This window comes from Salvelinus namaycush, chromosome 7, assembly GCF_016432855.1.
Source record: "Salvelinus namaycush isolate Seneca chromosome 7, SaNama_1.0, whole genome shotgun sequence".
NCBI lineage: Eukaryota > Metazoa > Chordata > Actinopteri > Salmoniformes > Salmonidae > Salvelinus > Salvelinus namaycush.
In genome coordinates, this window is record NC_052313.1 from 36,663,975 (window position 1) to 36,690,897 (window position 26,923).

A 26,923-nucleotide genomic window follows, 5' to 3' on the forward strand; every position below is an offset into this window, starting at 1 on the left:
AGGTAATCCTGTCTAACGCGGCTTAAAAAAATATATATATGTATCACGTCAGTGTTGCTCTCCACTTTCTGGAGGACCGAGTTTTGAAATCAGTGGAATTCGAGTATGATGGCTAAGGAGATGGCGAAAACACCTGTCTCCGAATTACATCTTCAAACTAAGGGCAACCATGGCATCTGTGACCGGCAGAGGCGTCCATCCATGATAGTCTAGCTAGCGGCATTTTCCGATATTACACGTTTCTAATTTTGACAGTCGTTTTCATTTCAAGTTGGTGTACTGTTAGCTGGCTCTCAAGCTAACGTTACGTGTATGATATTATTTGTATCTCAGAGCCATTTGCTTTGCTAGTTATAGCCTAATGCTAGCTAGCTAACATTGAACCTGGTTGGTTAGCTACCTGCAGATTTATGCAGGGTAGTAACATTATGAGTTGCGATTATGGTTCATTGTTTACCTAGCTAGATACATGTTTCAACAAAAGACTCCAAGTAACCATTTCAATAGAATGTCAATACGTCAACTGTTGCTAGACATAGCCAGAGCAAATTTATCAGCTATCTACTCTGATTTCAGAGCACTCTCGTCTTAGTGTGCCAGAGCGCAGAATAACTGACGATTTATGAACGGTCAACACCTGTTGAATATGGCCAGTGTCAGTAAACGTTGGCAAGAAAGCGCAAATTGTTGCCAGCAGCACAGTTGCAATCACCAATGCTCTGGATAACATAAAAACAGCCTAACCAGCACTGCGAGGGCAAGTAAAATGGTCAGTGAACGGTTCTCTCACGTTAGCCAGTTAGCTTGAATTGCTTGACTGTTGTTTGGACAGAACGCTCGGCTCAACCCTTGAAGAGAGATGGTTGGGGCTAAAGCTTAAGAGGATTGGAACGATGCTGAATGGGTGTAGACAAAGAAGGGTTCTCCAGTAGTAGTAGTACCACCAAAACATTCAAAGGGCATTTTCTCAAAAGTGAGGTTACAAGTTTATCAACTTTAAAAGCAGAATTACTTTCCCATTGTTCCTCAAATGCAGTGCATGATATACTATTTTGTAGCTCTGTCTCTGCTTTTATCCAATGTAAAAAAACACCACTTCAAATTTTGCTACAAGACCAAATCAAGGCGGTCGGTCACAAATGACATATTATACAAACAAAAATGAATGCTATTAATACAGTGCAATATTAAAGAATGGATTAATGTCTCAAATTGCTAAATTATATTAAAGGCTTTTTAGTACCTTAAACAAATGTAGCCTATTACTTGCTGAATATAGAGAAAGCATGCAAGCCTATAGGCAATGCATTTATAAACAACCCCATGTCCGGGTGAGTAGAAATTATTTTTGGGCCAGTAGAGTTTTGGCCTACTAGCCTGACCAGGCCATAGGACCACGCAGCCGCCATACCGCTCAGGAAGGAGACGCGTTCTGTCTCCTAGAGATGAACATACTTTGGTGCGAAAAGTGCAAATCAATCCCAGAATAACCGCAAAGGACCGTGTGAAGATGCTGGAGGAAAAAGGGGAGGCTTCTGAGCCGAACAACACCTTCCCAACCGTAAAGAACGGGGGTGGCAGCATCATGTTGTGGGGGTGCTTTGCTGCAGGAGGGACTGGTGGGACAGAAAAGATTATTTAAATCTGACAATTGACTTGATTTCGTTACACATTTCAAATATGGACAGTCCAGGGATATTTTACCCCCGATCTTGATAAAAATGACCGTTTCAGACAATTATTTTAAAGACTTGTATTTGATTGATTAAATTGGAAACAAATAAAATAAGGGTAGGATTCACCAACATTAGTTTTCCATTCATACGTGTCGGGTAAATTGTCACCATTTGCCTTGGTAAACGAGAAAATATTCTTTCAGTGGTACAGAATGATTGTCAAACGGATAGATAAATTGTCCTTTCGTCTGCTCAAAAAGTAGGACTTTGATAGCAAGCAGGACCAAGGTAACACCGATATCAAGTGAAGACCTACAGGGGGAAACAGTCCTTTGCTTCTATCAGCTGCTAGGCTAATTCCTCTCCTACTTCCGTTTTCATTTAAAATATGTTAAGTGTGTGTCAAGTGGCTGGCCTCTTCAGTCAGTAATGAGCTGTGAAGCTGCTGTCTTGGATGAATTCATTAACATTTTCCCCAAAAAACGGAACCTGAACACAGCCTTGCCTTGCTTTATTGTTGTCCATAGACCCTAGTCCCTAATTATTGGATGACATTGAACATAATTCTTTAGGTTATAATTCTGTGTCACTTGTCAAAAATAAAGATTAGCGAAATGCGTTTTATTTAACTTTATTATATTTAGTTGACTGTTACTATGCACACCATTACTCAACAGGCCTGTAAATACAACAGATTTGTATCTGTAGTCCCTGGGCAGGTGGTTTTCTGAATCAGGAAACATTATTGCCATGCTACCAATGTTGCAAGGAATTTGTCTTGGTTTTGTACATGGAAGCATCCACCTCAACATTAACAAAAACACCAATATTTTGAAATCTTGAGAAGCCTTCCTAGTTGTCAGTTGGGTTAGCCAGCATCCGTCCCTCCGTCTCATCTCCCAACCAGCCCTGGTATCGGAGCCAAACCTTCATGTCCAGAGACCCACACATCCTTTACATCTCACATTGCAAGCTCTTGCATCAGACCTAATCCCTCTCTTGTCTCTTGCTGCGGTATATTTTTTCCGCCTCAACTCTTGATGGGATAACATGCATCCTTGTATTTTCTCCTATCCTTACTTAATTGTCCCTTCTCATGCTCTTTCCTTTCCCGAATGTCGTCATCTTCTTGCCAAATGTCCCGTTCTCTCTCTCTCTCCCTTCTTACCGAAGATGTCCTCTTCTCTCCCCCTCCCTCTTTACCTAAATGCCCCCTGCACCTCCTTCCTGTTCACTGTTCTCTCTCCCCCTTCTTACCTAAATGTCCTCCTCCCTCTCTACCCTACAGTGCCTTCATAAAGTATTCAAACTCCTTGACTTTTTCCACATTTTGTTACTCTGAATTTAAAATGGATTCCATTGAGACTTTGTCACTGGCCTAAACACAACACCATATGCACAAAAAAAAAATGTATATATATGCACAAAAATATTATTTTGCTCAAATTTTGTGCACAGATCTGTTTACACCCCTGTAAGTGATTATTTATTATTTGCTCAAATAATCCGTCCACCTGACGGGTGTGCCATATCAAGAAGCGTATTAAACAGCATGATCATTGCACAGTTGCACCTTGTGCTGAGGACAATAAAAGTTACTCAACAATACTAACCTAAATGACAGAGTGAAAAGAAGGAAGCCTGTACATAATATAATATTCCAAAACATGCCTGAGTACCACACTCCATATTTTTGGGATATAAAGAAACAGATTAGAGCTAAGCACAGGCAAAATCCTAGAGGAAAATCTGGTTGTCTGCTGTCCAACAGACACTGGGAGACAAATTCACCTTTCAGCAGGACAGTAACCTAAAACACAAGGCCAAATATACAATGTTTACCAAGACTATGCTGAATGTTCCTGAGTGGCATCTATGGCAAGAGTTCAATGGCTGTCTAGCGACAACCAACTTGACAGAGCTTGAAGAATTGTTTTAATTCATGTGTAAATATAGTACAATCAAGGTGTGCCAAGCTCTTAGACTTACCCAGAAAGACTATGTGATTAACATTTCTTGACTCTGGTGTGAATACTTATGTGAATCAGATATTACTGTATTTCAATAAATTTGCTAAAACTTATAAAACATGATTTGTCTTTGTCATGGGGTATTGTGTGTAGATGGGTGCGAAATAAATGTTATCCATTTTGAATTCATGCTGTAACATAACAAAGTGGAATAAGTGAAGGGGTATGAATACTTTCTGAAGACATTGTAAATGCCCTCGGTCTGCTTGCTTGCTTGTGGCGGCACAATGCACCGAATGATGGCTTGCCATAGCTCTCTGTGGTTCTTGACACCTGGTAGGTCCGCTGTTGTGAGACCAGTGTCTCGGCAGATGTTGGCATCCTGTGGTATTCCTGTCTCGGGAGGTCCTCAACATAAAATGTTCCCTTCTCCCTCACTAACCTTTTTCCTTTCTCCCTTACATAAATGTCCTCTTCCCTACTCCTCAGCCATATGAAGATAAAGATGACTGGTCAGAGCACATCAGTTCCTCTGGGAAGAAGTACTACTACAACTGCAGGACCGAGGTCTCACAGTGGGAGAAACCCAAAGAGTGGCTGGAGAGGTACGCATTATGCCATTTTCATTAACATAATACCGATTTCACACTACTGAGCCTAGTTGAGCTGACCTGTGCTGGCTGGCCTGGTTTTCTATTCATTTTTAAAATGCTTGTCTCTTCAGTCCTTGATGAGCTGTGAAACTGATGTTTGAATTCATAAACACCGCTTACCAAAAAACTGAGACTAAGATGGCTTTGCTTTGCTCTACCCTTGTCCTGATTTGTTATTGAATTAAATGTAACATAACAAGCCATATTGTTTGTAAGTTACCATTCCCTTTGTAGGGCCTTAAAAAAATCCAAATTTCGGAGAACGCGGACAGAATCTTGGAATACAGACATTTAAAACTGGTATTCAACAATATTCAAAAATGTATTGAACTTAGGTTAGTAGGAAATCAACTACATTTGTTGAAATTATTAGAAAATGCATTCATTAAGTTAATCATAAGACATTAACAAAATTCATCAGTTATTCATATATTTCTGGAACTTTCTGAAGCCGCGTGTTGTATGATTAAGGCAGCCCCCCGCACCTCTCTGATTCAAGGGGGTTGGGTTAAATGCGGACGACACATTTCATTTGAATGCATTGTTGTTCCACCGACTAGGTATCCACCTTTCCCTTTCTACATTTTGTGTAGCCGTTAGCGATGATGCTAATAATTATAAAAGTTCTGGTAGAGATGAAAAGGCTTTACAAAAAACCTTCTCCAGTTAAATGTTAACTACAAAGTAGCCTTCTCGCGAACCAGGCTTCCCTGAAACAGGAAGCATGGGGAAGTTCCATGGCAGTAATCCTCTAAAGAGAGTTTGGAAACCTGGTGCATGCGCAGCCACCTCCTGTACTCCCTGTTCACCCATGAATGCGTGGCCACGCACGCCTCCAACTCAATCAAGTTTGCAGATGACACAACAGTAGGCTTATTACCAACAATGACGAGACTGCCTACAGGGAGGAGGTGAGGGCTCGGAGTGTGGTGCCAGGAAAATATCCTCACTCAACCTCAACAAAACAAGATTATTGTGGACTTCAGGAAACAGCAGAGGGAGCACCCCACCTATCCACATTGACGGGACCGCAGTGGAGAAGGTGGAATACTTCAAGTTCTTTGGCGTACACATCACTGACAAACTGAAATGGTCCACCCACACAGTGTGGTGAAGAAGGTGCAACAGTGCCTCTTTAACCTCAGGAGGTTGAAGAAATTTGGCTTGGCACCTAAAACCCTAACAAACTTTTACAGATGCACAATTGAGAGCATCCTGTCGGGCTGTATCACCGCCTGGTATGGCAACTGCACCGCCTGCAACCGCAGGGCTCTCCAGAGGGTAGTGAGGTCTGCACAACGCATCACCGGGGACAAACTACCTGCCCTCCAGGACACCTACAGCACCCGATGTCACAGGAAGGCCGAAAAGATCAAGGACAACAACCAACTGAGCCACTGCCTGTTCACCCCGCTATCATCCAGAAGGCGAGGTCAGTACAGGTGCATCAAAGCTGGGACCGAGAGACAGAAGCTGTTTTTCAGTCTCAAGGCCATCAGACTGTTAAATAGCCATCACTAGCACGTTAGAGGCTGCTGCCTATATACATAGACTTGAAATTACTGGCCACTTTAATAATGTTTACATATTTTGTATTTCTCATCTCGTATATACTGTATTCTATTCTACTGCTTATTAGTATATGCCGCTCTGACATTGCTTGTCCATATATTTATATTTTCTTAATTCCATTCCTTTACTTAGATTTGTGTGTATTGGGTATATGTTGTGAAATTGTTAGATATTACTCCACTGCTGGAGCTGGGAACTATCATTTCGCTACACCCGCAATAACAGCTGCTAAACACGTCTATGTGACCAATAACATTTTATTTTTATTTGATCAGTGACGCCTCGCAATCAAATGCATTGCTTTGGCGGAGCTCCAAAGTCGCTCACCAGATTAGTGCCTTAGGAGCAACCGTGCAAAAATGTATCAAATAAAATTAACATCTAATGCTAATCTCCAGGAAGCCTAATTGTCTCCTTATTTTCATGCTGTACTTACATGACAAGGGTTGGATTTCCGCGAAACAATTTTATGTCCGCACTTACAAGGCATGTACAAACCTGGTATATGGTTTGCCTCATACTGAACATTGTCTACTGGTATCATTTTAAACTGAACATATAACACAACGTGTAAACAGTGTATGAATTTAGCTATTCTCTGCTTCAGATGAGATGCCCATAAGGCCAGTATTGCCATCATACTGTAGGCTTATGGGTGCATTGGCGATGCATGCCTTATGATAAGCTGCAAATAGATTCACATAGCTAATATACTGAGTGTGACAATGAAATAAAACAGATTGGAGTTCTACAACTACACAAAAAGGACATGTTCATTTGGGAATACAACAGACACATTAGACAGAACACCACCCCCTCTTGATTGTGATGTGATTCATCAACATTGACACTAGTTCATTTTTAATAATGGTTTAACACAATGCAAATAGTCCGGGTAGCAATTTGGTTACGTGTTCAGGAGTCTTATGGCTTGGGGGTAAAAACTGTTGAGAAGCCTTTTTCTCCTAGACTTGGCACTCCGGTACCGCTTACCATGCGGTAGTAGAGAGAACAGTCTATGGCTGGGGTCTTTGACAATGTTTAGGGCCTTCCTCTGACACCGCCTGGTATAGAGGTCCTAGATGGTAGGCAGCTTAGCCCCAGTGATGTACTGGGCCGTACGCACTACCCTCTGTAGTGCCTTGCGGTTGGAGGCTGAGCAATTGCCGTACCAGGCAGTGATGCAACCGGTCAGGATGCTCACAATGTTGCAGCTGTAGAACCTTTTGAGGATCACAGGACCCATGCCAAATCTTTTTAGTTTCCTGAGGGGGAATAGGCTTTGTCGTGCCCTCTTCACGACTGTTTTGGTGTGTTTGGACAATTCTAGTTTGTTGTTGATGTGGACACCAAGGAACTTGAAGCTCTCAACCTGTTCCACTACAGCCCTGTCGATGAGAATGGGGGAGTGCTCGGTTAGGTGAACAAAGACTCCAGACCAGTGGTGGCCAACCTTGCTCCAATGATCCCTGATCTACAGGGTGAGCATACTTCAATTCCAGCCCAGCAATAGCGCACTTGCCTATCAACTCATAAGGTTGAATCAGGTGTGTTATTGCTTGTCTGAAATAGAAGCCTGCACATCCAGCAGACCTCCAGCATGATTGGCCTGCTCCAATTGTTGTAGATTTTAACTATTTTTGTATACAACATTTGCTGACATAGGTAGGCCTACACATGTAACCCATGCCCTTAGTCTGTTGGGGCCTCTCCATCTGCAAACAGGCGTTGACAGCTTTCCATGTCTGAAGACAGAAAACATCACAGAAATCGGCTTCATAATACTCAAATTAGACAGAACTGAATATTATGTTGCCATTTATCGCTCTGTCCTCAGTTTTCCCATCTAGGGACTGGAACTGGAGAATTTTTTCATAATGTCCTCCCACAAAATGACCTGCCCTATCCAATAGCTAGCCTAGGCAGCCAATAGTGCATGGGCGCTAGATCTGCACAATCTGCTGCCTAGGGTATTAGCCTACACTATCCCTTTAATGACAGCAGCAATTTCACCCTCTTCCATGGCTGTTATTTACGCTTTTGGTGACAATTTTTTTGCTAGCTAATAGGATGTTAGGTGATTACATTTAATTCACTTAGCTAAATAGTGTGGAAAGTTGGCTAGCTAGCAGCTCAGTTGTGTTAGCCTACAAAGTGGCCTACTTGTAGCCAGCTAGCTAGCTAATAATACATGGTTTAATAAAGAAAAACATGTATTTACTTGAGTAGGTTCTCCCATTGCCTCTGCTGTTTGACCAAGGACCCAATCTTAATGTTTTTGGTGGTAGCACAGCCAGTGGCCACGTGGACGAATGGAGACTAGGGAAAAACGTTTTTGTCATCAGAGCGGTAAAGAACGTGCTGTGATGTTTGACTTTTACCAGCGTAATCCACTTTCAATTTCTATAAATAGCAGACTATCGGCCACACTTAAACTAGCTTAGGCAACAACTACCCGGACGGAAAACAGTGACGTATATAACACACAGCACCCGTTCTATGGGCGTGTGGGTGGAGGGTTCTTGAAATGTAACATCCAATCAAAATCCCAGTCGACCATTCAAAAGGTTTTTGCAATACAAAATTCTCCAGACTTTAAAGGGAGGCGTGACGACGTGATTTGAGGTATGGCAACGTGAGACTAACTACAAAGTAGCCTACCTGACAGAATTATATCATTATTTGCATCAATCCTGTGGCCATTTTGTTTTGCAAACTTTGCAATCACAGGAGCGCTACAGAAACATTGCTAACCAAACAACAGTCTCTGACTGGTACACACTTGAATTAAAGGGTAACTACACCCAAAACCCAGACATTTCTTTAGATTTGTTTTCCCATCATTATAATTTGAACACTGCAAATTGACCACAACTAAGCCCAACAATAGATTGTATTTGAAAATAACATTTTCATACCTTGATTGAGACGCGATCACGTCTTTTATTAGGTAGAACACTAACAGATTTCCTAAATTAATTGCCAATCCATGATTTAGAACATATTTTGTTTTCTATTAAAAGGGTAGGATTTTTGTGAGCAAAAACGGGGAAAAACAAAAACCTGGACTAAAAGGAGAAAATGGAATTTGGTGAGAAACTAAACTCAATGAAATTTATTTATAAAGCCCTTTTTACATCAGCCGATGTCACAAAGTGCTATAAAGAAACCCAGCCTAAAACCCCAAACGGCAAGCAATGCAGATGTAGAAGCACAGTGGCTAGGAAAAACTCCCTAGAAAGGCATGAACCTAGGAAGAAACCATGCTCTGAGGGGTAGCTGGTCCTCTTCTGGCTGTGCTGGGTTGAGATTATAACAGTACATGGCCTAAATGTTCAAACGTTCATAGATGATCCGCAGGGTCAAATAATTATAATAATAGTGGTTGTAGAGGGGGCAACAGGTCAGCACCTCAGGAGTAAATTTCAGTTGGCTTTTTCATACAGATTAAACTGAATCGGGCAAAAAATTCAAACATATTATATAGGGCTCTACCTTTGCGCAGATCTTCCTCATCTTTGAGTGACAATGTATTTTACTTACCTTAGGGCCCTGGTCAAAAGTAGTGATGGATGGATGATGCCATTTGAGATGCAAACTTGAGCTCTAACTTGACTGTTTGTTTGTTTCCCAGAGAGCAGAGGCAGAAGGAGTCCTCCACTAAGTTGACGCCGGTCAACAGTTTCCCCAAAGACAGGGACTACAGACGGGAGGCCATGCAGCAGGCTACATCAGCCACTGGCTTTACTGCTGCTAGTAAGTCTTTAAAAAATGTTTAATTTTTCTTTTCTTTTCTACAAGGTCTCCCATTGAGGTACAAAAGTAGGCTTGGGCGGTGTCATGCCTTCATACCGACCCTGTGCCATACTGGGATATTCGGTAATACCTGCACTAAGCACAAGGGACGCTATTTTCTAACAATGCTAACAAGTACATGTAAAATCCCATAGAGAATTCTAAATAAATGGTAACGAGCGCATTGCAAATATTTTATACTGTCTCTGATCTAAACTATTTAAGGACAGACATCCCAGTTCATACAAGTAACTCTAAAATGCTACTCAGTTTGCTGCATGCCCAAAACATATTAGACTGCAAGGCTCTTGATCCAGGAGGGGGTTCTCTGCGACGCTTGATTTTGGTAGAAGCTAACCGCTTAGCTAGATAGCTAACTAGCTACTAAATTAGCAAACCAAATGCACAACTGCAGAGCATTTAGAACATTTTAGACAGTTAACTTAATAGTTAAGATATCTAGCTGGCAAACATTTAGTTGTGAATTGCATACTGTAACTACATCTAGGGTTTTAAGCCTTGAAATTTTGCTTAAATTCATGAAAAAAGTTGCCTTTTTTTGTTGGATATACATAAGGCAATTCTAGGTCTTGTGGCATATTTTGGTTAAACTATCCCCAATTCAATGGAATTGCAACCCTCTGCATGCACAGTGCATTCTTCCATCACATGTGCCAGTGCACTCTTCCATCACATGTACAGCTGATTCTCAAGGTCTTGCACACTAATGAGATGCTATTGAGCCCACACTACTACACTCTGAGCCAAGGACTACATGCTTTCTGGTAAGTTTTGATTACAATAGTGGGTGGGGTGAATATATTTTATGACATACTCTACCGTTTTGAAAGTTTGGGGTCACTTAGAAATGTCCTTGTTTTTGAAAGAAAAACACATTTTTGTCCATTAAAATAACATCAGATTGATCAGAAATACAGTGTAGACATTGTTAATGTTGTAAATGACTATTGTAGCTGGAAACTGCTTTAAAAAAAAATTAAAAAAAATGAATATCTACATAGGTGTACAGAGGCCCATTATCAGCAACCATCACTCCTGTGTTCCAATGGCACGTTGTGTTAGAAAACCCTTTTGCAATTGTTAGCACAGGTGAAAACTGTAGTGCTGATTTAAAGAAGCAATACAACTGGCCTTCTTTAGACTAGTTGAGTATCTGGAGCGTCAGCATTTGTGGGTTCGATTACAGGCTCAAAGTGGACAGAAACAAAGGACTTTCTTCTGAAACTCGTCAGTCTATTCTTGTTTTGAGAAATGAAGGCTATTCCATGTAATTGCCAAGAAACTGAAGATCTCATACAACGCTGTGTACTACTCCCTTCACAGAGCAGCGCAAACTGGCTCTAACCAGAATAGAAACAGTGGGAGGCCCCGGTGCACACCTGGGCAAGAGGACAAGTACATTAGAGTTGAGTAACAGACACCTCACAAGAACTCAACTGGCAGCTTCATTAACCTCTCTGGGGTAGGTGGGATGCAATCGTCCCACCTGGCCAATAGCCAGGGAAAATACAGAGCGCCATATTCAAATAACATGATATAAAAATCAAACTTTCATTAAATCACACATGTAAGATACCAAATTAAAGCTACACTCGTTGTGAATCCAGCCAACATGTCAGATTTCAAAAAGGCTTTTCGGCGAAAGCATAAGATTATCTGATGATAGCACAACAGTTAACAAAGAGAGTAGCATATTTCAACACTGCAGGCACGACACAAAACACAGAAATAAAGATATAATTCATGCCTTTGACGAGCTTCTTCTGTTGGCACTCCAATATGTCCCATAAACATCACAAATGGTCCTTTTGTTCGATTAATTCCGTCGATATATATCCAAAATATCAATTTATTTGGCGCGTTTCATCCAGAAAAACACAGCTTCCAACTTGCGCAACGTCACTACAAAATATGTCAAAAGTTACATGTAAACTTTACCAAAACATTTCAAACTACTTTTGTAATACAACATTAGGTATTTTTAAACGTTAATAATCGATCAATTTGAAGACGGGATGATCTATGTTCAATACAAAAAGAAAACAAACTGACCCAACTTTTTTGGTAATGTGCCTCTCTCAAACAATTTACTTCAAATGACCCTCATTTACGATGGCCGTACTTCTTCATTACACAAAGGAATAACCTCAACCAATTTCCAAAGACTGGTGACATCCAGTGGAAGCGGTAGGAACTGCAAACAAGTCCCTTAGAAATCTGGTGTCCCAATAAACTCATTGAAAAGACAGTGACCTCAAAAAAAAAAAAAAAGAATTCTGAATGGTTTGTCCTCAGGGTTTTGCCTGCTACATAAGTTCTGTAATACTCACAGACATCATTCAAACAGTTTTAGAAACTTCAGAGTGTTTCCTATCCAAATCTACTAATACTATGCATATTTTATATTCTGGGGAGGAGTAGCAGGCAGTTGAATTTGGGCATGCTATTTATCCAAAAGTGAAAATGCTGCCCCCTACCCCGAAGAAGTTAAATAGTACCCGCAAAACACCAGTCTCAACGTCAACAGTGAAGAGGCGACTCCGACAGCTCCTCTGTCCAGTGTCTGTGTTCTTTTGCCCATCTTAATCTTTTATTTGTATTGGCCAGTCTGAGATATGGCTTTTCTTTGTAACTCTGCCTAGAAGGCCAGCATCCCAGAGTCGCCTCTTCACCGTTGACGTTCAAAACCACTCTTATAATTCTCTGGTATTTGTGACTTGGTGTTTTCATCTAATCTATGGCTGTCATTGTCTCAGTGAAAGTGTAGTCACTTACTGGAGATACTGCGGGAGTGGTGGTGGCTCGTGTTGGTGAGCGTGTGCCTGTGCTGTACAGCCAGATTGGGAGGACAGTCTAGCAGGGGCTTCTAACCAGACTTCGAAAGCCTGTTGATTTGAGATGGTTTGAATCATTAGAATATTTATCCAAGATAGAACTACTTTGTACAGTGGGGTCCGAAATTAACACCCTTGATAAAGATGAGCAATAATGACTGTGTAAAATAAATTATTCAAATACTGAGCTATATTGTATGCCTAAGAAAATGGGTAAAGTATATTTACAATTTGCTCAAATACATTTCGTGTAACAAGTAATATTAAAAGTTAGGTAGGGGTCAAAATTGACACCCCTAAAGATTATTATAAATAAAGTAGCCAAACGTTTATTTGATCCCGTATTCCTAGCATTCAATGACTACATCTCTTGTGACTCTACAAACTTGGATGAATCTATTACCCACAATACCACATAGTGAGAAAGCAAAAATAGTAATAATTTATTAAAAATAAAAACCTGAAATATGACTTTTCCATAAGTATTCAGACCCTTTACTCAGTACTTTGTTGAAGCACTTTTTGCAGCGATTACAGCATCAAGTCTTCTTGGCACACCTGTATTTGGGGAGTTTCTCCCATTTTTCTCTGCAGATCCCCTTAAGCTCTGTCAGGTTGGATGGGGAGCGTTGCAGCACAGCTATTTACAGGTCTCTCCAGAGATGTTCAACCGGGTTCAAGTCCGGGCTCTGGCTGGGCCACTCAAGGACATTTGGAGACTTGTCCCAAAGCCACTCCTGCATTGTCTTGGCTGAGTGCTTAGGGTCATTGTTCTGTTTTTATCATGTGTTTTTATTTAACTAGGCAAGTTAGTTAAGAACAAATGTATTTACAATGATGGCCTACCCTGGCCAAACCCTGACGGCGCTGGGCCAATTGTGCGCCACTCTATGGGACTCGCGATCACGGCCGGTTGTGATTACAACCTGGATTTGAACCAGGGTCTGTAGTGAAGCCTCTAGCACTGCGATGCAGTGCCTTAGACCGCTGCGCCACTCGGGCGCCTGTTGGTGAACCTTCGACCCAGTCTGAGATCCTGAGCGCTCTGGAACAGGTTTTCATCAAGGATCTCTCTGTACTAGGCTACCTGGGGAGGCAGGTAGCCTAGTGGTAAGAGCGTTGGGCCAGTAACCGAAAGGTTGCTGGATCGAATCACCGAGCTGATCTGTTGTTCTGCCCCTGAACAAGGCAGTTAACCCACTGTTCCCCTGTAGGCCGTCATTGTAAATATGATTTTTTTTCTTAACTGGCTTACCTATATAAAGGTCCCACAGTTGACAGTGCATGTCAGAGCAAAAACCAAGCCATGAGGTCGAAGGATTTGTCCGTAGAGCTCCGAGACGGGATTGTGTCGAGGCACAGATCTGGGGAAAGGTATCAAAACATTTTTGCAGCATTCCCAGCGAAACTGAGCAATCGGGGGAGAAGGGCCTTGGTCAGGGAGGTGACCAAGAACCTGATGGTCGCTCTGACAGAGCTCTAGAGTTCCTCTGCGGAGACAGGAGAACCTTCCAGAAGAACAACCATCTCTGTAGCACTCCACCAATCAGGCCTTTATGGTAGAGATGCCAGACGGAAGCCACTCCTCTGTATAAGGCACCAGCCCCCTTGGAGTTTGCCATGAAGGCACTTGAAGGACTCAGACCATGAGTAACAAGATTCTCTGGTCTGATGAAACCAAGAAATTTGGCCTGAATGCCAAGCATCACATCTGGAGGAAACCTGGAACCATCCCTACGGTGAAGCATGGTGGTGGCAGCATCATGCTGTGGGGATGTTTTTTTAACGAAAGGGACTGGGAGACCAGTCAGGATCGAGGCAAAGATGAACAGAGCAGACTTTTTTTTTTTTTTTTTTAACCTTTAACTAGATAGGTGTGTGCCTTAGCAAATCATCTCCAATCAATTGAATTGACCACAGGTGGATTGCAGGTGGACTGCAATCAAGTTGAAGAAACTTCAATGATCAATGGGAACAGGATGCAGCTGAGCTCAATTTCGAGTCTCATAGCAAAGGGTCTGAATATTTATTTTATATTGTGTGTAGATTGAGAAATGTTTTAATCAAATTTTTAATAAGACTAACGTAACAAAATGTGGAAAATGTCTGAAGGCACTGTCATAACAGGTGTAAATATCTGTCATGACAAGTTCTCAGCTGTTATGACCATGTCATGTGTTATGACACCGGGTGTCAAGTTAAGTGTTACCCAATTGAGCATACAATATATTTTATACAGTCTTTATTGCTCATCTTTATCAAGTGTCAATAATTTCAGACCCTACTATATGAATGTCACTTGCTCGACACACCCACTTGCTGAGTTGTCATTTGAAAATGCGATTCCACTTTTGAGGCAGTTTCCACTGGAGCGGACCCTGTCTTTAATAAACGTGTCTGTTGCCCAGACAGAGGCATTCCTGTACACTGCACTTGCCAGTATTAACTGTGTATATTAGGCTAAGCTTTCGTCAACGTTTCCTATTCTGCACCTGCAAAAAAAATCGTGAAGAATCAGATGTGCCAATGCTTTTCACATTTGAGATCTGACAAAGCTGCCTCCCTCACTCCTTCCCCTTCCTCCTCTCCTCCCTCCCTCCCTCCACAGAATCGGCCCAGGCGGAGAAGCAGCCAGCATTGGCGTCCTCCTCAGGCTCGGGCCTGAACCCCACATCGGTTACCCCCGGTTCCTCTTCGGCCTCCACCACGGTGCCCGTGTCCCCGGTCCTGCAGTCCCCCGTCCATACCCCCCTGCTCCAGGACCCCTCACTGCTCAGACAGCTTCTCCCAGCACTTCAGACCGCCCTACAGCTTAACAACGCCAGCGTCGACATGGCCAAGATCAACGAGGGTAAGAGAGTCACGTGCGCACACACCATGTCCTCTGACGAGTCTTACATGTGAGGGTTATGGTGGTAAATGCTTTCGTAGCCAGCAAATTATGGGTCAGCGCCATCTGTTATCTCTTAGACCCAGTATTCTCTTACCCTTCTATCCACAACACTGTAATAGCTCAGACACACACACAATAGAGGGTACTGAATGCTTCTGAAGCAAATTAAGATTGGAGTGTTTGTTTTGGTCATGATGGTGACTCAGACCAGTAGTCTTTCAACCTTTCTTTTACTGCCCTCTGAGGACACTACACAGGTACTAGGCAGGTACAGTTGAAGTCGGAAGTTTACATACACCTTAAACAAATACATTTAAACTCAGTTTTTCCACAATTCCTGGCATTTAATTCTATTAAAAATTCCCTGTCTTAGGTCAGTTAGGATCACCACTTTATTTTAAGAATGTGAAATGTCAGAATAATAGTAGAGTGATTTATTTCAGCTTTTTCTTTCATCACATTCCCAGTGGGTCAGAAGTTTACATACAAATTTTGTGTATTTGGTAGCATTGCCTTTAAATTGTTTAAACTTGGGTCAAACGTTTCGGGTAGCCTTCCACAATAGGTTGGGTGAATTTTGGCCCATTCCTCCTGACAGAGCTGGTGTAACTGAGTCAGGTTTGTAGGCCTCGTTGCTCGCACACGCTTTTTCAGTTCTGCTCACACATTTTCTATGGGATTGAGGTCAGGGCTTTGTGATGGCCACTCCAATACCTTGACTTTGTTGTCCTTAAGCCATTTTGCCACAACTTTGGAAGTATGCTTGGGGTCATTATCCATTTGGAAGACCCATTTGCAACCAAGCTTTAACTTCCTGACTGATGTCTTGAGATTTTGCTTCAATATAGCCACACAATTTTCCTTCCTGATGATGCCATCTATTTTCTGAAGTGCACCAGTCCCCCCTGCAGCAAAGCACCCCACAACATGATGCTGCCACCCCGTGCTTACGGTTGGGATGGTGTTCTTCGGCTTGCAAGCCTCCCCCTTTTTCCTCCAAACATAACGATGGTCATTATGGCAAAACAGTTCTATTTTTGTTTCATCAGACCAGAGAACATTTCTCCAAAAAGTACGAGCTTTGTCCCTATATGCAGTTGCAAACCGTAGTCTGGCTTTCTTATGGCGGTTTTGGAGCAGTGGCTTCTTCCTTGCTTAGCGGCTTTTCAGGTTATGTCGATATAGGACTCGTTTGACTGTGGATATAGATACTTTTGTACATGTTTCCTCCAGCATCTTCACAAGGTCTTTTGCTGTTCTGGGATTGATTTGCGCTTTTCGCACCAACGTACGTTCACCTCAAGGAGACAGAACGAGTCTCCTTCCTCAGCAGTATGACGGCTGCGTGGTCCCATGATGTTTATACTTGTTTACTATTGTTTGTACAGATGAACGTGGTACCTTCAGGCGTTTGGTAATTGCTCCCAAGGATGAACCAGACTTGTGGAGGTCCCATTTTTTTTCTAGGCTGATTTCTTTGCTTTTCCCAAGAGGCACTGAGTTTGAAGGTAGGCCTTGAAATACATCCACAGGTACACCTCCAATTGACTCAAATGATGTCAGTTAGCCTATCAGAAGCTTCCAAAGCCATGACATAATTTTCGGGAATTTTCCAAGCTGTTTAAAGGCACAGTCAACTATAAGTGAAATAATCTGTCTGTAAACAATTGTTGGAAAAATGACTTGTCATGCACAAAGTAGATGTCCTAACTGACTTGCCAATACTATAGTTTAACAAGAAATTTGTGGAGTAGTTGAAAAACACTTAGGTTGGAGTCATTAACTTGTATGTAAACTTCCGACTTCAACTGTATGTACACTTGACTAACAGGTTACCTGTGTATGCATATACGCACAGGTTGTCCAACATAGGAGTGAGAGCGGCCTTTTCTGAGGTCTTCCATATTGGTAGTGGTGCCTGACTGTGGTAATGTTGTCATGATACCAGAATTTTGACTTCGATACCAATTTTAGTATCAGGATACTCGATACCAAGGCATATTAGCCAAAGTCACAGAATGGCACTTGATTCTGACAGATAAACTCAGCTACTTCTTACTTCAGTCGTTTGGCGTCTTGAGTTCAATATCATTACATTTGCATTTAAAACAATATATATAATAATCAGTGACAGCCATGTCTGCATTAAAGGAAATGTTCACCCATTTTGAGTGTTATTGTTTTGTGCATCTAATGATCTCTGGGTCATTTCATGTTTTCACGTGTATCTGAGTTATTGGCGTTCAAGCTGAGTTACATCCGGCCTGTATGACTTAGAACTGTGGTAAAGTAGCTCTCACTACACTGGAATTTTAATAGGAATACGACTTTCAGATATCGTACATGTCAGATTTCAATGCTGGCTGATGTCACAACTCCAGGATGTCTGATCTCGATTGAGCCATTTATCATATTTTGCGACATTCCTACCTTGAGGAATGTGTAATTTAACGGAGTCTAGCCCATTTTTCCTATTTGTCTGCCTCTTTAGTCCAGGGTGCATTGCATGGTGCTGTTGCCTGAGATGTTATAGAAAGTAGATGGGAATCCAGTGAATGGAGGAACGTAGAATGTCTCCATCATACCTATGGCGTCATTGTGCAAAATGGTACGCAGAATCATCTGGATATGTGTGCCACAAAAGTTCAACATTCACCTTGTACCATTTCTGTCAAGCTATCTACGCATAGTTTGACGCGTACGTTCGATAAATACAACGTATGCACCCCACAGAACGCACTGCAACTGTCTCTGCTACTCAATGCTGCAAGGAAAATGCTGCGTTTCATTGGAAATGAAGGTAGTTCTGGTGCACCAAAATGCTATGACGCTGTCAATGTAACGCCCGACCCAGCACTGTCGACCAATCACGTTCACGTTGTCATGCAGCGTCACACAGTTGCTAAGCTACTCGTCACGCAATCCCTTCTCAAAGTCGGTATATATGTTGAAACGTGCCTATTTTCCTCAGTACGTATTGTCAAGATTCCAAAGCTATACAATATTACAGATAGCAAGTTAATTCTCACATCTCTGAAAATATTTGTATTTCTTGTTGAAATTCGTGCTAATGTTGGGTTTTTGAGAGAATGCTCAACAGACTCCCATTCACTCAGAATCGCCCAGAATGCACCGTCCGGCCCATTTGAAGTAGCATGGGCAATGTTTCCCATCTCCTCAACGGTGAAAGAGCCGTTCATTTGTCTCCCTGATTTGCATACTGCTTTTTGAGGTCAATGTTTTTCTGCAGATATATAATGCATCATTCTCTAAAGAGGGTGAATACTCACTGCAGAAACAATAAGTATTGGGGAGAGCGTGTCAGTTTGGTCCACACTGATTTTTACAGTGTGCAAGAAATAAGTACATTTTTGCAGACCATCTAAAAATTTGTCAAGGAATTTTTTTATTTGAATGCGCATTCCACGATCTGACACAATCTTTCCGTCTCCGGTCTCTTTCCTCTCTCTTGGTGGAGTTTGTATCATGTTTACAAAAGATAGCAGATGCTCTTATCCAGAGCGACTTGCTTAAGGGCTCATCGTCAAATTTTTCTCCCAGTCGGCTTGGTTTCAAAACCGCAACCTTTCGGTTACTGGCTCAATGCTCTTAACCGCTAGGCTACCTGCCGCCCTGTGTTCTAATGCTACTATTAGTCAGGGTCTGGTTGGTTGGAGGCTGACCCTGTCTGGCGTGTCATGCCTGGTGCTTAAGTGCTCCAGAGCAAATGTGCTCTGCGGGGCCCTCTGTCACACAGATCGGGGCTCTGCAGCAGCCCAATCCTGCTTCTATATGCACCGATGACTGGCCATGCAGAAAAGAACATGGCTGGCACTGGCTGTCTGGGGCGAGCGTGTCATCCTGTCTGACTGCTTTATGATCCCTGAGCCTGGCCCAGAATGCAATATCTTTACTTGAAGCCAACATAAGATACTCAAAGCCATCGTAATGCTTTTATTACTTGTCTTCAAGCATGCGTGCCTTCGGGTTTCGAATTGTATTCTGAGCCGTGACCATTTCAGATTTGTTAGAAACATTGCATAACTATGAGATGCTCTTTATGTTTTGAGGAGCACTCTCTAAAAAAAAAAAACACACGTGAAATCGCATATTGATGTAGTGTTGCACGGTATACTGCAATTTTAGTTCGTTTCTATACTAGGACATGAAACTTTCTGTACTTCTGTCATGTTTCACGTCGTCTACTAATTGAGAGATCGTCTGTCTATCAGCACAGCCGATGTCCCCTTATAGTGCGAGTGCACCGTGCCTGCTACACTTACTCATTGCTAGCTCTAGCCTGTCCTGAGGAACCACTTCACTCACTGGGAATCTGGGCTGCATCATGTTATCCCCACTCATGCTGCACAGAAGTTAACACACTTGAATAATGCAACACAGGATGTAGAAATGTTGCAACTGTTAATTACTGTTCGCAAAAGAGTCCATTACAGGCTAGAACACAATGCAAGAAGATACCAGTAGCTTCCAGCTTTGTAGGCTAATTTTCCTTGCTAGCTTACAGCTGAAGCTAACATCCATTCACTCCCCTAGTACTTTGTTTGTGATTATATGCAAACCATAATGCAAAATATGCTGATTTTCAATCACTGCCAAAAACGTTATTCGTTCACTTCGTCTCCCTTGCCTCACATCTGTGCTGTTTCTCTGGGGGGTGTGTGTGTGAGAATGAGTCATTAGGTCTTAAACAGACAGCACACGCTGTTATAAAAAAAAGAGTGCTTCTTCTATGCATGTTAAGTACAATAAAATAAGTCCCAAATGGAAGGCAAATAGATGTAGCCCCATGAAATCAGCCAATACAAGCTCAATAATTCAATGTATGCTCATACTCCACTTGATGGAATCAAGTCTGTATTGTGAATTGGCCTTGGCTACATCTTGATTTACCAAGTTTATCAACAGAGATTTACCATTCAAATAAATTATTACTGTTATGTAGTTTGGTAAAAGCAAATGTATTAATGAATGCATACATAGCGTTCTCTGAAAAATTGACAAAACAATTAAAATATAATGATATTGAACTCAAAAGATCTGTCTGGATCAAGTGCCATTCTGTAACTTTGGCTAATACGCCTTTTTATCCAATGGTATCGAGTATCGTGATACTAAACCTGGTATGGGTATCGGAATCAAAATGATGGTATCGTGACAACAATAGTGAGGTACAAAGGGGGGCTTGTATATGTCTGTGGTCTGTTGCACCAGTAAGCCTCTGAGTCATTGAAGATGGTCTATAGTTAGCCTGGTCCCAGATCAGTTTGCGCGGTCTTGCCTACTCCTCTATGACATGACAACGACCATAGGAGTTAGCACGACCGCACAAACAGATCTGGGACCAGGCTACTGTTGAGTAAAGCCTGTTTGGTTTAGCATGTGTGTTTTGACTTCCTCGGCCTTAGGAGTGATGTACTACTTTTGGCCAGACAGTGTTTTCCTGCTGATGCTCTGGTCTCTTCCAGGGCTGGTTTCCCTCACTCAGTGCTACACACCTAAACCTAGAGAAATCTCTTAGTCACTGGTGCTCCACTTAAGGGTCTTAATTAAATCTAAAATGGCTTTTCTGTTAGCAAGCCACTATAAATTGACCTGGAATCTAAACCGAATACTGCTGTTTGTTATAGGGTTGGGTGATTTCCTGTAGGGCTGTCCCCGACTAAAAACAATCTTGGTCCACCGAGAGTCGTCTGTCTGTCCAGAGCTCATTTAAGGGCTTTAACAGGGTGTCTCTATATGGAAAAATACACATTTGAAATTTTAAGCTGTGTATTTTTCCATAGACACCCCATGTTTGAATAAAATCAACTATATATGCAGTCTACTGAGCTTTTCTGATGCTTTAGGAACTGCCATTTAAAAATGAAGACACAAATTACTAGAGGGTGCCAGAGATCAATATATGCTAACCAGAAAAAAACAATTGTTCCTGAGCCCCCCTCTACATAAAGCAAACAAATAAAAACATTGTAGGTAGGAAATATCCTGATTTAAAATAAATATTCTATAAATCACATTGGCTACGCATGGACTATCTGCAAGGAACTTGAAACGTTGTATCAACTATTAACTTGGTCCTGCCTGAAGCTTTCTCTAGCAAACTTGCAACCATTGTATAAATTATTCTGGGCCCTCAATGCGCTCTGGACAGACAGACCCAGCTGTAGGCTATTTGCACAAGGGATAAGTAATCAGGTAAGCCTGTTTTATGATGTTTCCACCGGATCGGAGCATGCCACCCCCCCCCCCCCACGTTCATGCTTAGTGGTTATTGAAAGGGAGAGCACTGGAAAGATTTTACAAACGGGCTACTTTGACAACAGTTCCTCATTCTCAATGGATGTAAAAACAGACTTTGTTTACTTGCTGTTTGAGGGAGATTTTTTTTCTCCATTTGAGTAGCTCCACAGTGAGTAGCGGAACCCCCCCCCCCCCCCCCCACATTCCACTGAAAAGGCAGCGCGCGAAATTCAAAAAATATTTTTGGGAAATATTTAACTTTCACACATTAACAAGTCCAATACAGCAACAAAAAAATAAACACCACGTATATTTATGTTAGCTCACCACCAAATACAAAAAAGCACAGACATTTCTTTCACAGCACAGGTAGCTTGCACAAAACCCCCAAATAGAGAGATAATTAGTCACTAACCAAGAAACAACTTCATCAGATGACAGTCTGATAACATATTTATTGTATAGCATATGTTTTGTTCGAAAAATGTGCATATTTCAGGTATAAATCATAGTTTTACATTGCAGCTACAATCACAAATGGCACCGAAGCAGCAAGAATAACTACAGAGAGCAATGTGAAATACCTAAATACTCATCATAACATTTATGAAAAATACATGGTGTACAGCAAATGAAAGATAAACATCTTGTGAATCCAGCCAATATTTCCGATTTTTTTTAAAAAGTGTTTTACAGCGAAAACACAATATAGCATATTAGCGTACTACAATAGCCAACCACACAACCGCATTCATTCACCGCAAAGGTAGCGATCGCAAAAAAACAGCAAAAGATATAAAATTATTCACTAACCTTGACAAACTTTATCAGATGACAGTCCTATAACATCATGTTACACAATACATATGTTTTGTTCGAAAATGTGCATATTTAGCGGTACAAATCGTGGTTTTACAATGTGAATACGTAGCCAAACTGCACAAAATTATCCGGATATATTTCTGACTCACCTAATCTAATCAAAGAACTCATCATTAACTTTACAAAAAAATACATGTTGTACAGCAAATGAAAGATACACTAGTTCTTAATGCAATTGCCGTGTTAGAATTCTAAAAATAACTTTAGTACGACATACAGCTTACGTTATAGCGAGACAGCGCCTGCAATGAGGGCGGAAAATAGTACGAAACATTTTCCACAGAAATACGAAATAACATCATAAATGGTTCCTACTTTTGCTGAGCTTCCATCAGAATCTTGTACAAGGAGTCCTTTGTCCAGAATAAATCGTTGTTTGGTTTTAGAATGTCTTCTTCTCCTGTCGAATTAGCAACCAAAGCTAGCCAAGTGGCGCGAAGTTGTCCTTCTTCACCAAACGCAGAGAACGGAAAACGCCAAAACTCCCGATAAACGTTCAATAATCTGATAAAACTATATTGAAAAAACATACTTTACGATGATATTATCACATGTATCAAATAAAATCAAAGCCGGAGATATTAGCCGTCTATACCGAAAGCTTTTCAGAAGGCAATCCAGGGTTCCTTCCCGCGCCTTGCTGAACAAAGGAAATTTGGGGTCACGTCATTCCAAGAGCTCTTGTTCGACATCAGATCAAGCTAGACACCCCATTCCACCTCCCACTGCCTGTTGACATCTAGTGGAAGGCGTATGAAGTGCATGTATATCCATAGATTTCAAGCAAATGAATAGGAAGTCCCTGGAACAGAGCCTCGATTTCAGGTTTTTCACTTCCTGACAGGAAGTTTGCTGCAAAATGAGTTCTGTTTTACTCACAAATATAATTCAAACGGTTTTAGAAACTTGAGTGTTTTTTATCCAATAGTAATAATAATATGCATATTGTACGATCTAGAATAGAGTACGAGGCCGTTTAAATTGTGCACGATTTTTCCCCAAAGTGAAAATAGCGCCCCCTATCCCAAAGAAGTTAAGACAATCAAATGGGGACATTTATACGCCTACATTTGTGCACAGGCCAGGTAGCCTAGGCCTACTTCTATGTTTAAGCAGGTGCATGTCCTTACTCAAGATTGATAGCAGCGCTCCAAACAAAAGACAATGAATAAATTAACAATGTAATGAAATAAACCAAAACATTCTCACAAGTGAAGCCTAGGTTGTGCACTCTGCAAACGTGTCCACTCCTACAAAGACTAGTAATGATAATCTATTGAATGCATTAACAGGAATTACCATAACCAAACATTTTTAGATGAGGAATTATGGGAATTTGAGGTAAATGTAATACTGGCGTGCCATCCCTGCGGCTTCCAATGGTTTAGTCCTCTCAGACAGGTGCCATAATTTAAAAATAATTTATTTTCCACAGCTCGACCTCCAAACATTTTTGGGCCAACCAACAGCCTATCGACCATGCAACTTAATGAGGTCAGCCCGAATGTCAAATCAAATTGTATTTGTCACATGCACAGAATTCAACAGGTGTAGACTTTAGTGACATTTTTACTTACAAGCCCTTAACCTCACTAGGGTATGTGGGACGCTAGCGTCAACAGCGAGTGAAACAGCAGGGCGCCAAATTCAAAACAACAGAAATCCCATAATTAAAATTCCTCAAACATACAAGTATTTTACACCATTTTAAAGATACACTTGTTGTAAATCCAGCCACAGTGTCCGATTTCAAAAAGGCTTTACGACGAACGCACACCAAACGATTATGTTAGGTCAGAGCAAACTCACAGAAAAACACAGCCATTTTTCCAGCCAAAGAGAGGAGTCACAAAAAGCTGAAATAAAGTTAATCACTAACCTTTGATCTTCATCAGATGACACTCATAGGACTTCATGTTACACAATACATGTATATGTTTTGTTCGGTAAAGTTCATATTTATATCCAAAATTCTGTTTACATTGGAGCGTTATGTTCAGTAGTTCCAAAACATCCGGTGATTTTGCAGAGAGCCACATCAATTTACAGAAATACTCATAATAAACATTGCTAAAAGATACAACTGTTATGCATGGAATTTTAGATCCACTTCTCCTTAATGCAACCGCTGTGTCAGATTTCAAAAAAGCTTTACGGAAAAAGCACACCATGCAATAATCTGAGTACAGCGCTCAGACACAAAACCAAGCCATACAGATATCCGCCATGTTGTGGAGTCAACAGAAGCCAGAAATAGCATTATAAATATTCACTTACCTTTGATCTTCATCAGAATGCATTCCCAGGAATCCAAGTTCCACAATAATTGTTTGATTTGTTTGATAAAGTCCATTTATGTCCAAATAACTCCTTTTTGTTCGCGTTTAGTTCCAAAATCCAAACTCGCGAGGCGCGGGCAAGTCCAGGCAAAAGTTCAGACAAAGTCCTATTACAGTTTGTAGAAACATGTCAAACGAAGTATAGAATCAATCTTTAGGATGTTTTTATCATAAATCTTCAATAATGTTCCAACCGGAGAATTCCTTTGTCTGTAGAAATGCAATGGAGCGCAAGCTAACTCTTATGTGAACGCGCGTGGTCAGCTCATGCCACTCTGGCAGACCTCACTCATTCAGCTCCCATTCCCCCCTCCTTCACAGTAGAAGCATCAAACAAGGTTCTAAAGACTGTTGACATCTAGTGGAAGCCTTAGGTAGTGCAATCTGACCCAATAGACACTGTATATTCGATAGGCAATGACTTGAAAAACTACAAACAGATTTCCCACTTCCTGGGTGGATTTTCTTTCTCAGGTTTTTGCCTGCCATATGAGTTCTGTTATACTCAGACATCGTTCAAACAGTTTTAGAAACTTCAGTGTTTTCTATCCAAATCTATTAATAATATGCATATATTAGCAACTGGGACTGAGTAGCAGGCAGTTTACTCTGGGCATGCTTTTCATCCAAACGTGAAAATGCTGCCCCCTATCCATAACAAGTTATAATAGGTTTTAATATTCACAGTGGGTACAACATGTCCTATTCAACCAACGGGCCGAACGGACTATCCTCAGAGCCATGTTTCTGTGAAACAGAGTATGTTACATTCCCTGATTACTCTCTGGAAGGAAATCCTTGACCTGAGCTCATAAACTTTATTATCCACAGAAGGAACATTAGCGAGTAATCTACTCGGAAGCGGTGGGTGGTGTGTGCGCCTCCTGAGTCGGACTAAAAGTCAGCTCCGAGTGCCTTTATTCCGCCTGCGGAGTTTTGGAACAGCCTCTGGCATCAGTTCAATTGCCCTGGGTGATACGAACAAAGGATCCGGTTCGGGGAAGTCGTATTGCTGTTGAGTTACCGCCACTCTGATTTCCTGGGCAAATAATGTAAATACTGCAAAGTTTCTTAAGAGCTTGAAGCACGGCAGCCCTTTACATTGGCGCCATTATTGCAACAGTGGATGAATCATTACAAAAGATAAGTGCGGGAAAATCCTTTCTAATATTACTTTCTGGTGGAGTTTCAGTATGGAACAGGTGTGTCTGATGGAACCAAGTGACAGTCGGCTAATGAGGAGCGGGCTAAAGCTGGCGTCATGGACAAAAACCTATATTGTAATTGATAAATTACAATCTATTTTTTGGGTTGAGGTGCACAGTTACTCTAGCCTGGCTGACTTGCGCCTCACGTGACTACACAGCGAGCTGCAATGATGTAAAGGCTGGTGTTAGCAAGACTACAGGTACTCTCCATTAATTCCCTTTTTAGACAATGTCAAATAAATTGCCATATTAGCCTAAGTTACCAGGTGATCCATCATATGATTTATAAGATTAATTTAACGCTGCTACAGAAAGAGCCCTGTATTTTAAACATTCATTTAGTTATGCATTGATTTCTTAATTCTGATTTTGAATGTAATATTTCGAACCAAGTTCAAGTCTGTCAGTATATTGGTGTTTGGTAGTTGCAGCATATTTGCTCCAAATACAATCAAAATGTAGGCCTGTAACTTTTTACCCGATTTTATTTAACTTGATTACAATACATACCGATCGCGTGGGGAAGTCGATGGCCAAAACACAGCAACCTCGTTCATCCATTTCGGTTGGTGGCTTTCACAACGTTTGATGCTTTTCCTTTGGCTGATCCCCAGGCTTCTAACGAGTCTTGCAGCCCCTGGCCTGGGCTATTATCTCCCCAGTGTGGTCGTCTGCAAACACCGGCTGCGCAGCTTCTAATCGGCATCGATGTAGTGCAGTGTCAATTACATGTAGGGCTCCAGTTGTTGTCACGAAATAGTACACCGTTTTCAGCTCCAATGTTATTTTGGCATGATATTTCTTGTACATGGCATTTTG

At 41.5% G+C, this 26,923-nt stretch overlaps 1 protein-coding gene across 2 annotated transcripts in view; it reads left to right on the forward strand.

Moving 5' to 3' along the window:
• The window catches only part of LOC120051203 (WW domain-containing adapter protein with coiled-coil-like), a 60,103-nt gene that overhangs the window by 12,602 nt on the left and 20,578 nt on the right, over positions 1-26,923 (forward strand). For both annotated transcript variants that reach the window (XM_038997939.1, XM_038997940.1), the window contains exons 5-7: positions 4,136-4,251; positions 9,506-9,627; positions 15,130-15,372. In XM_038997939.1, the coding sequence (XP_038853867.1) occupies positions 4,136-4,251; positions 9,506-9,627; positions 15,130-15,372 (481 nt within the window). The remainder of the gene's footprint in view (positions 1-4,135; positions 4,252-9,505; positions 9,628-15,129; positions 15,373-26,923) is intronic.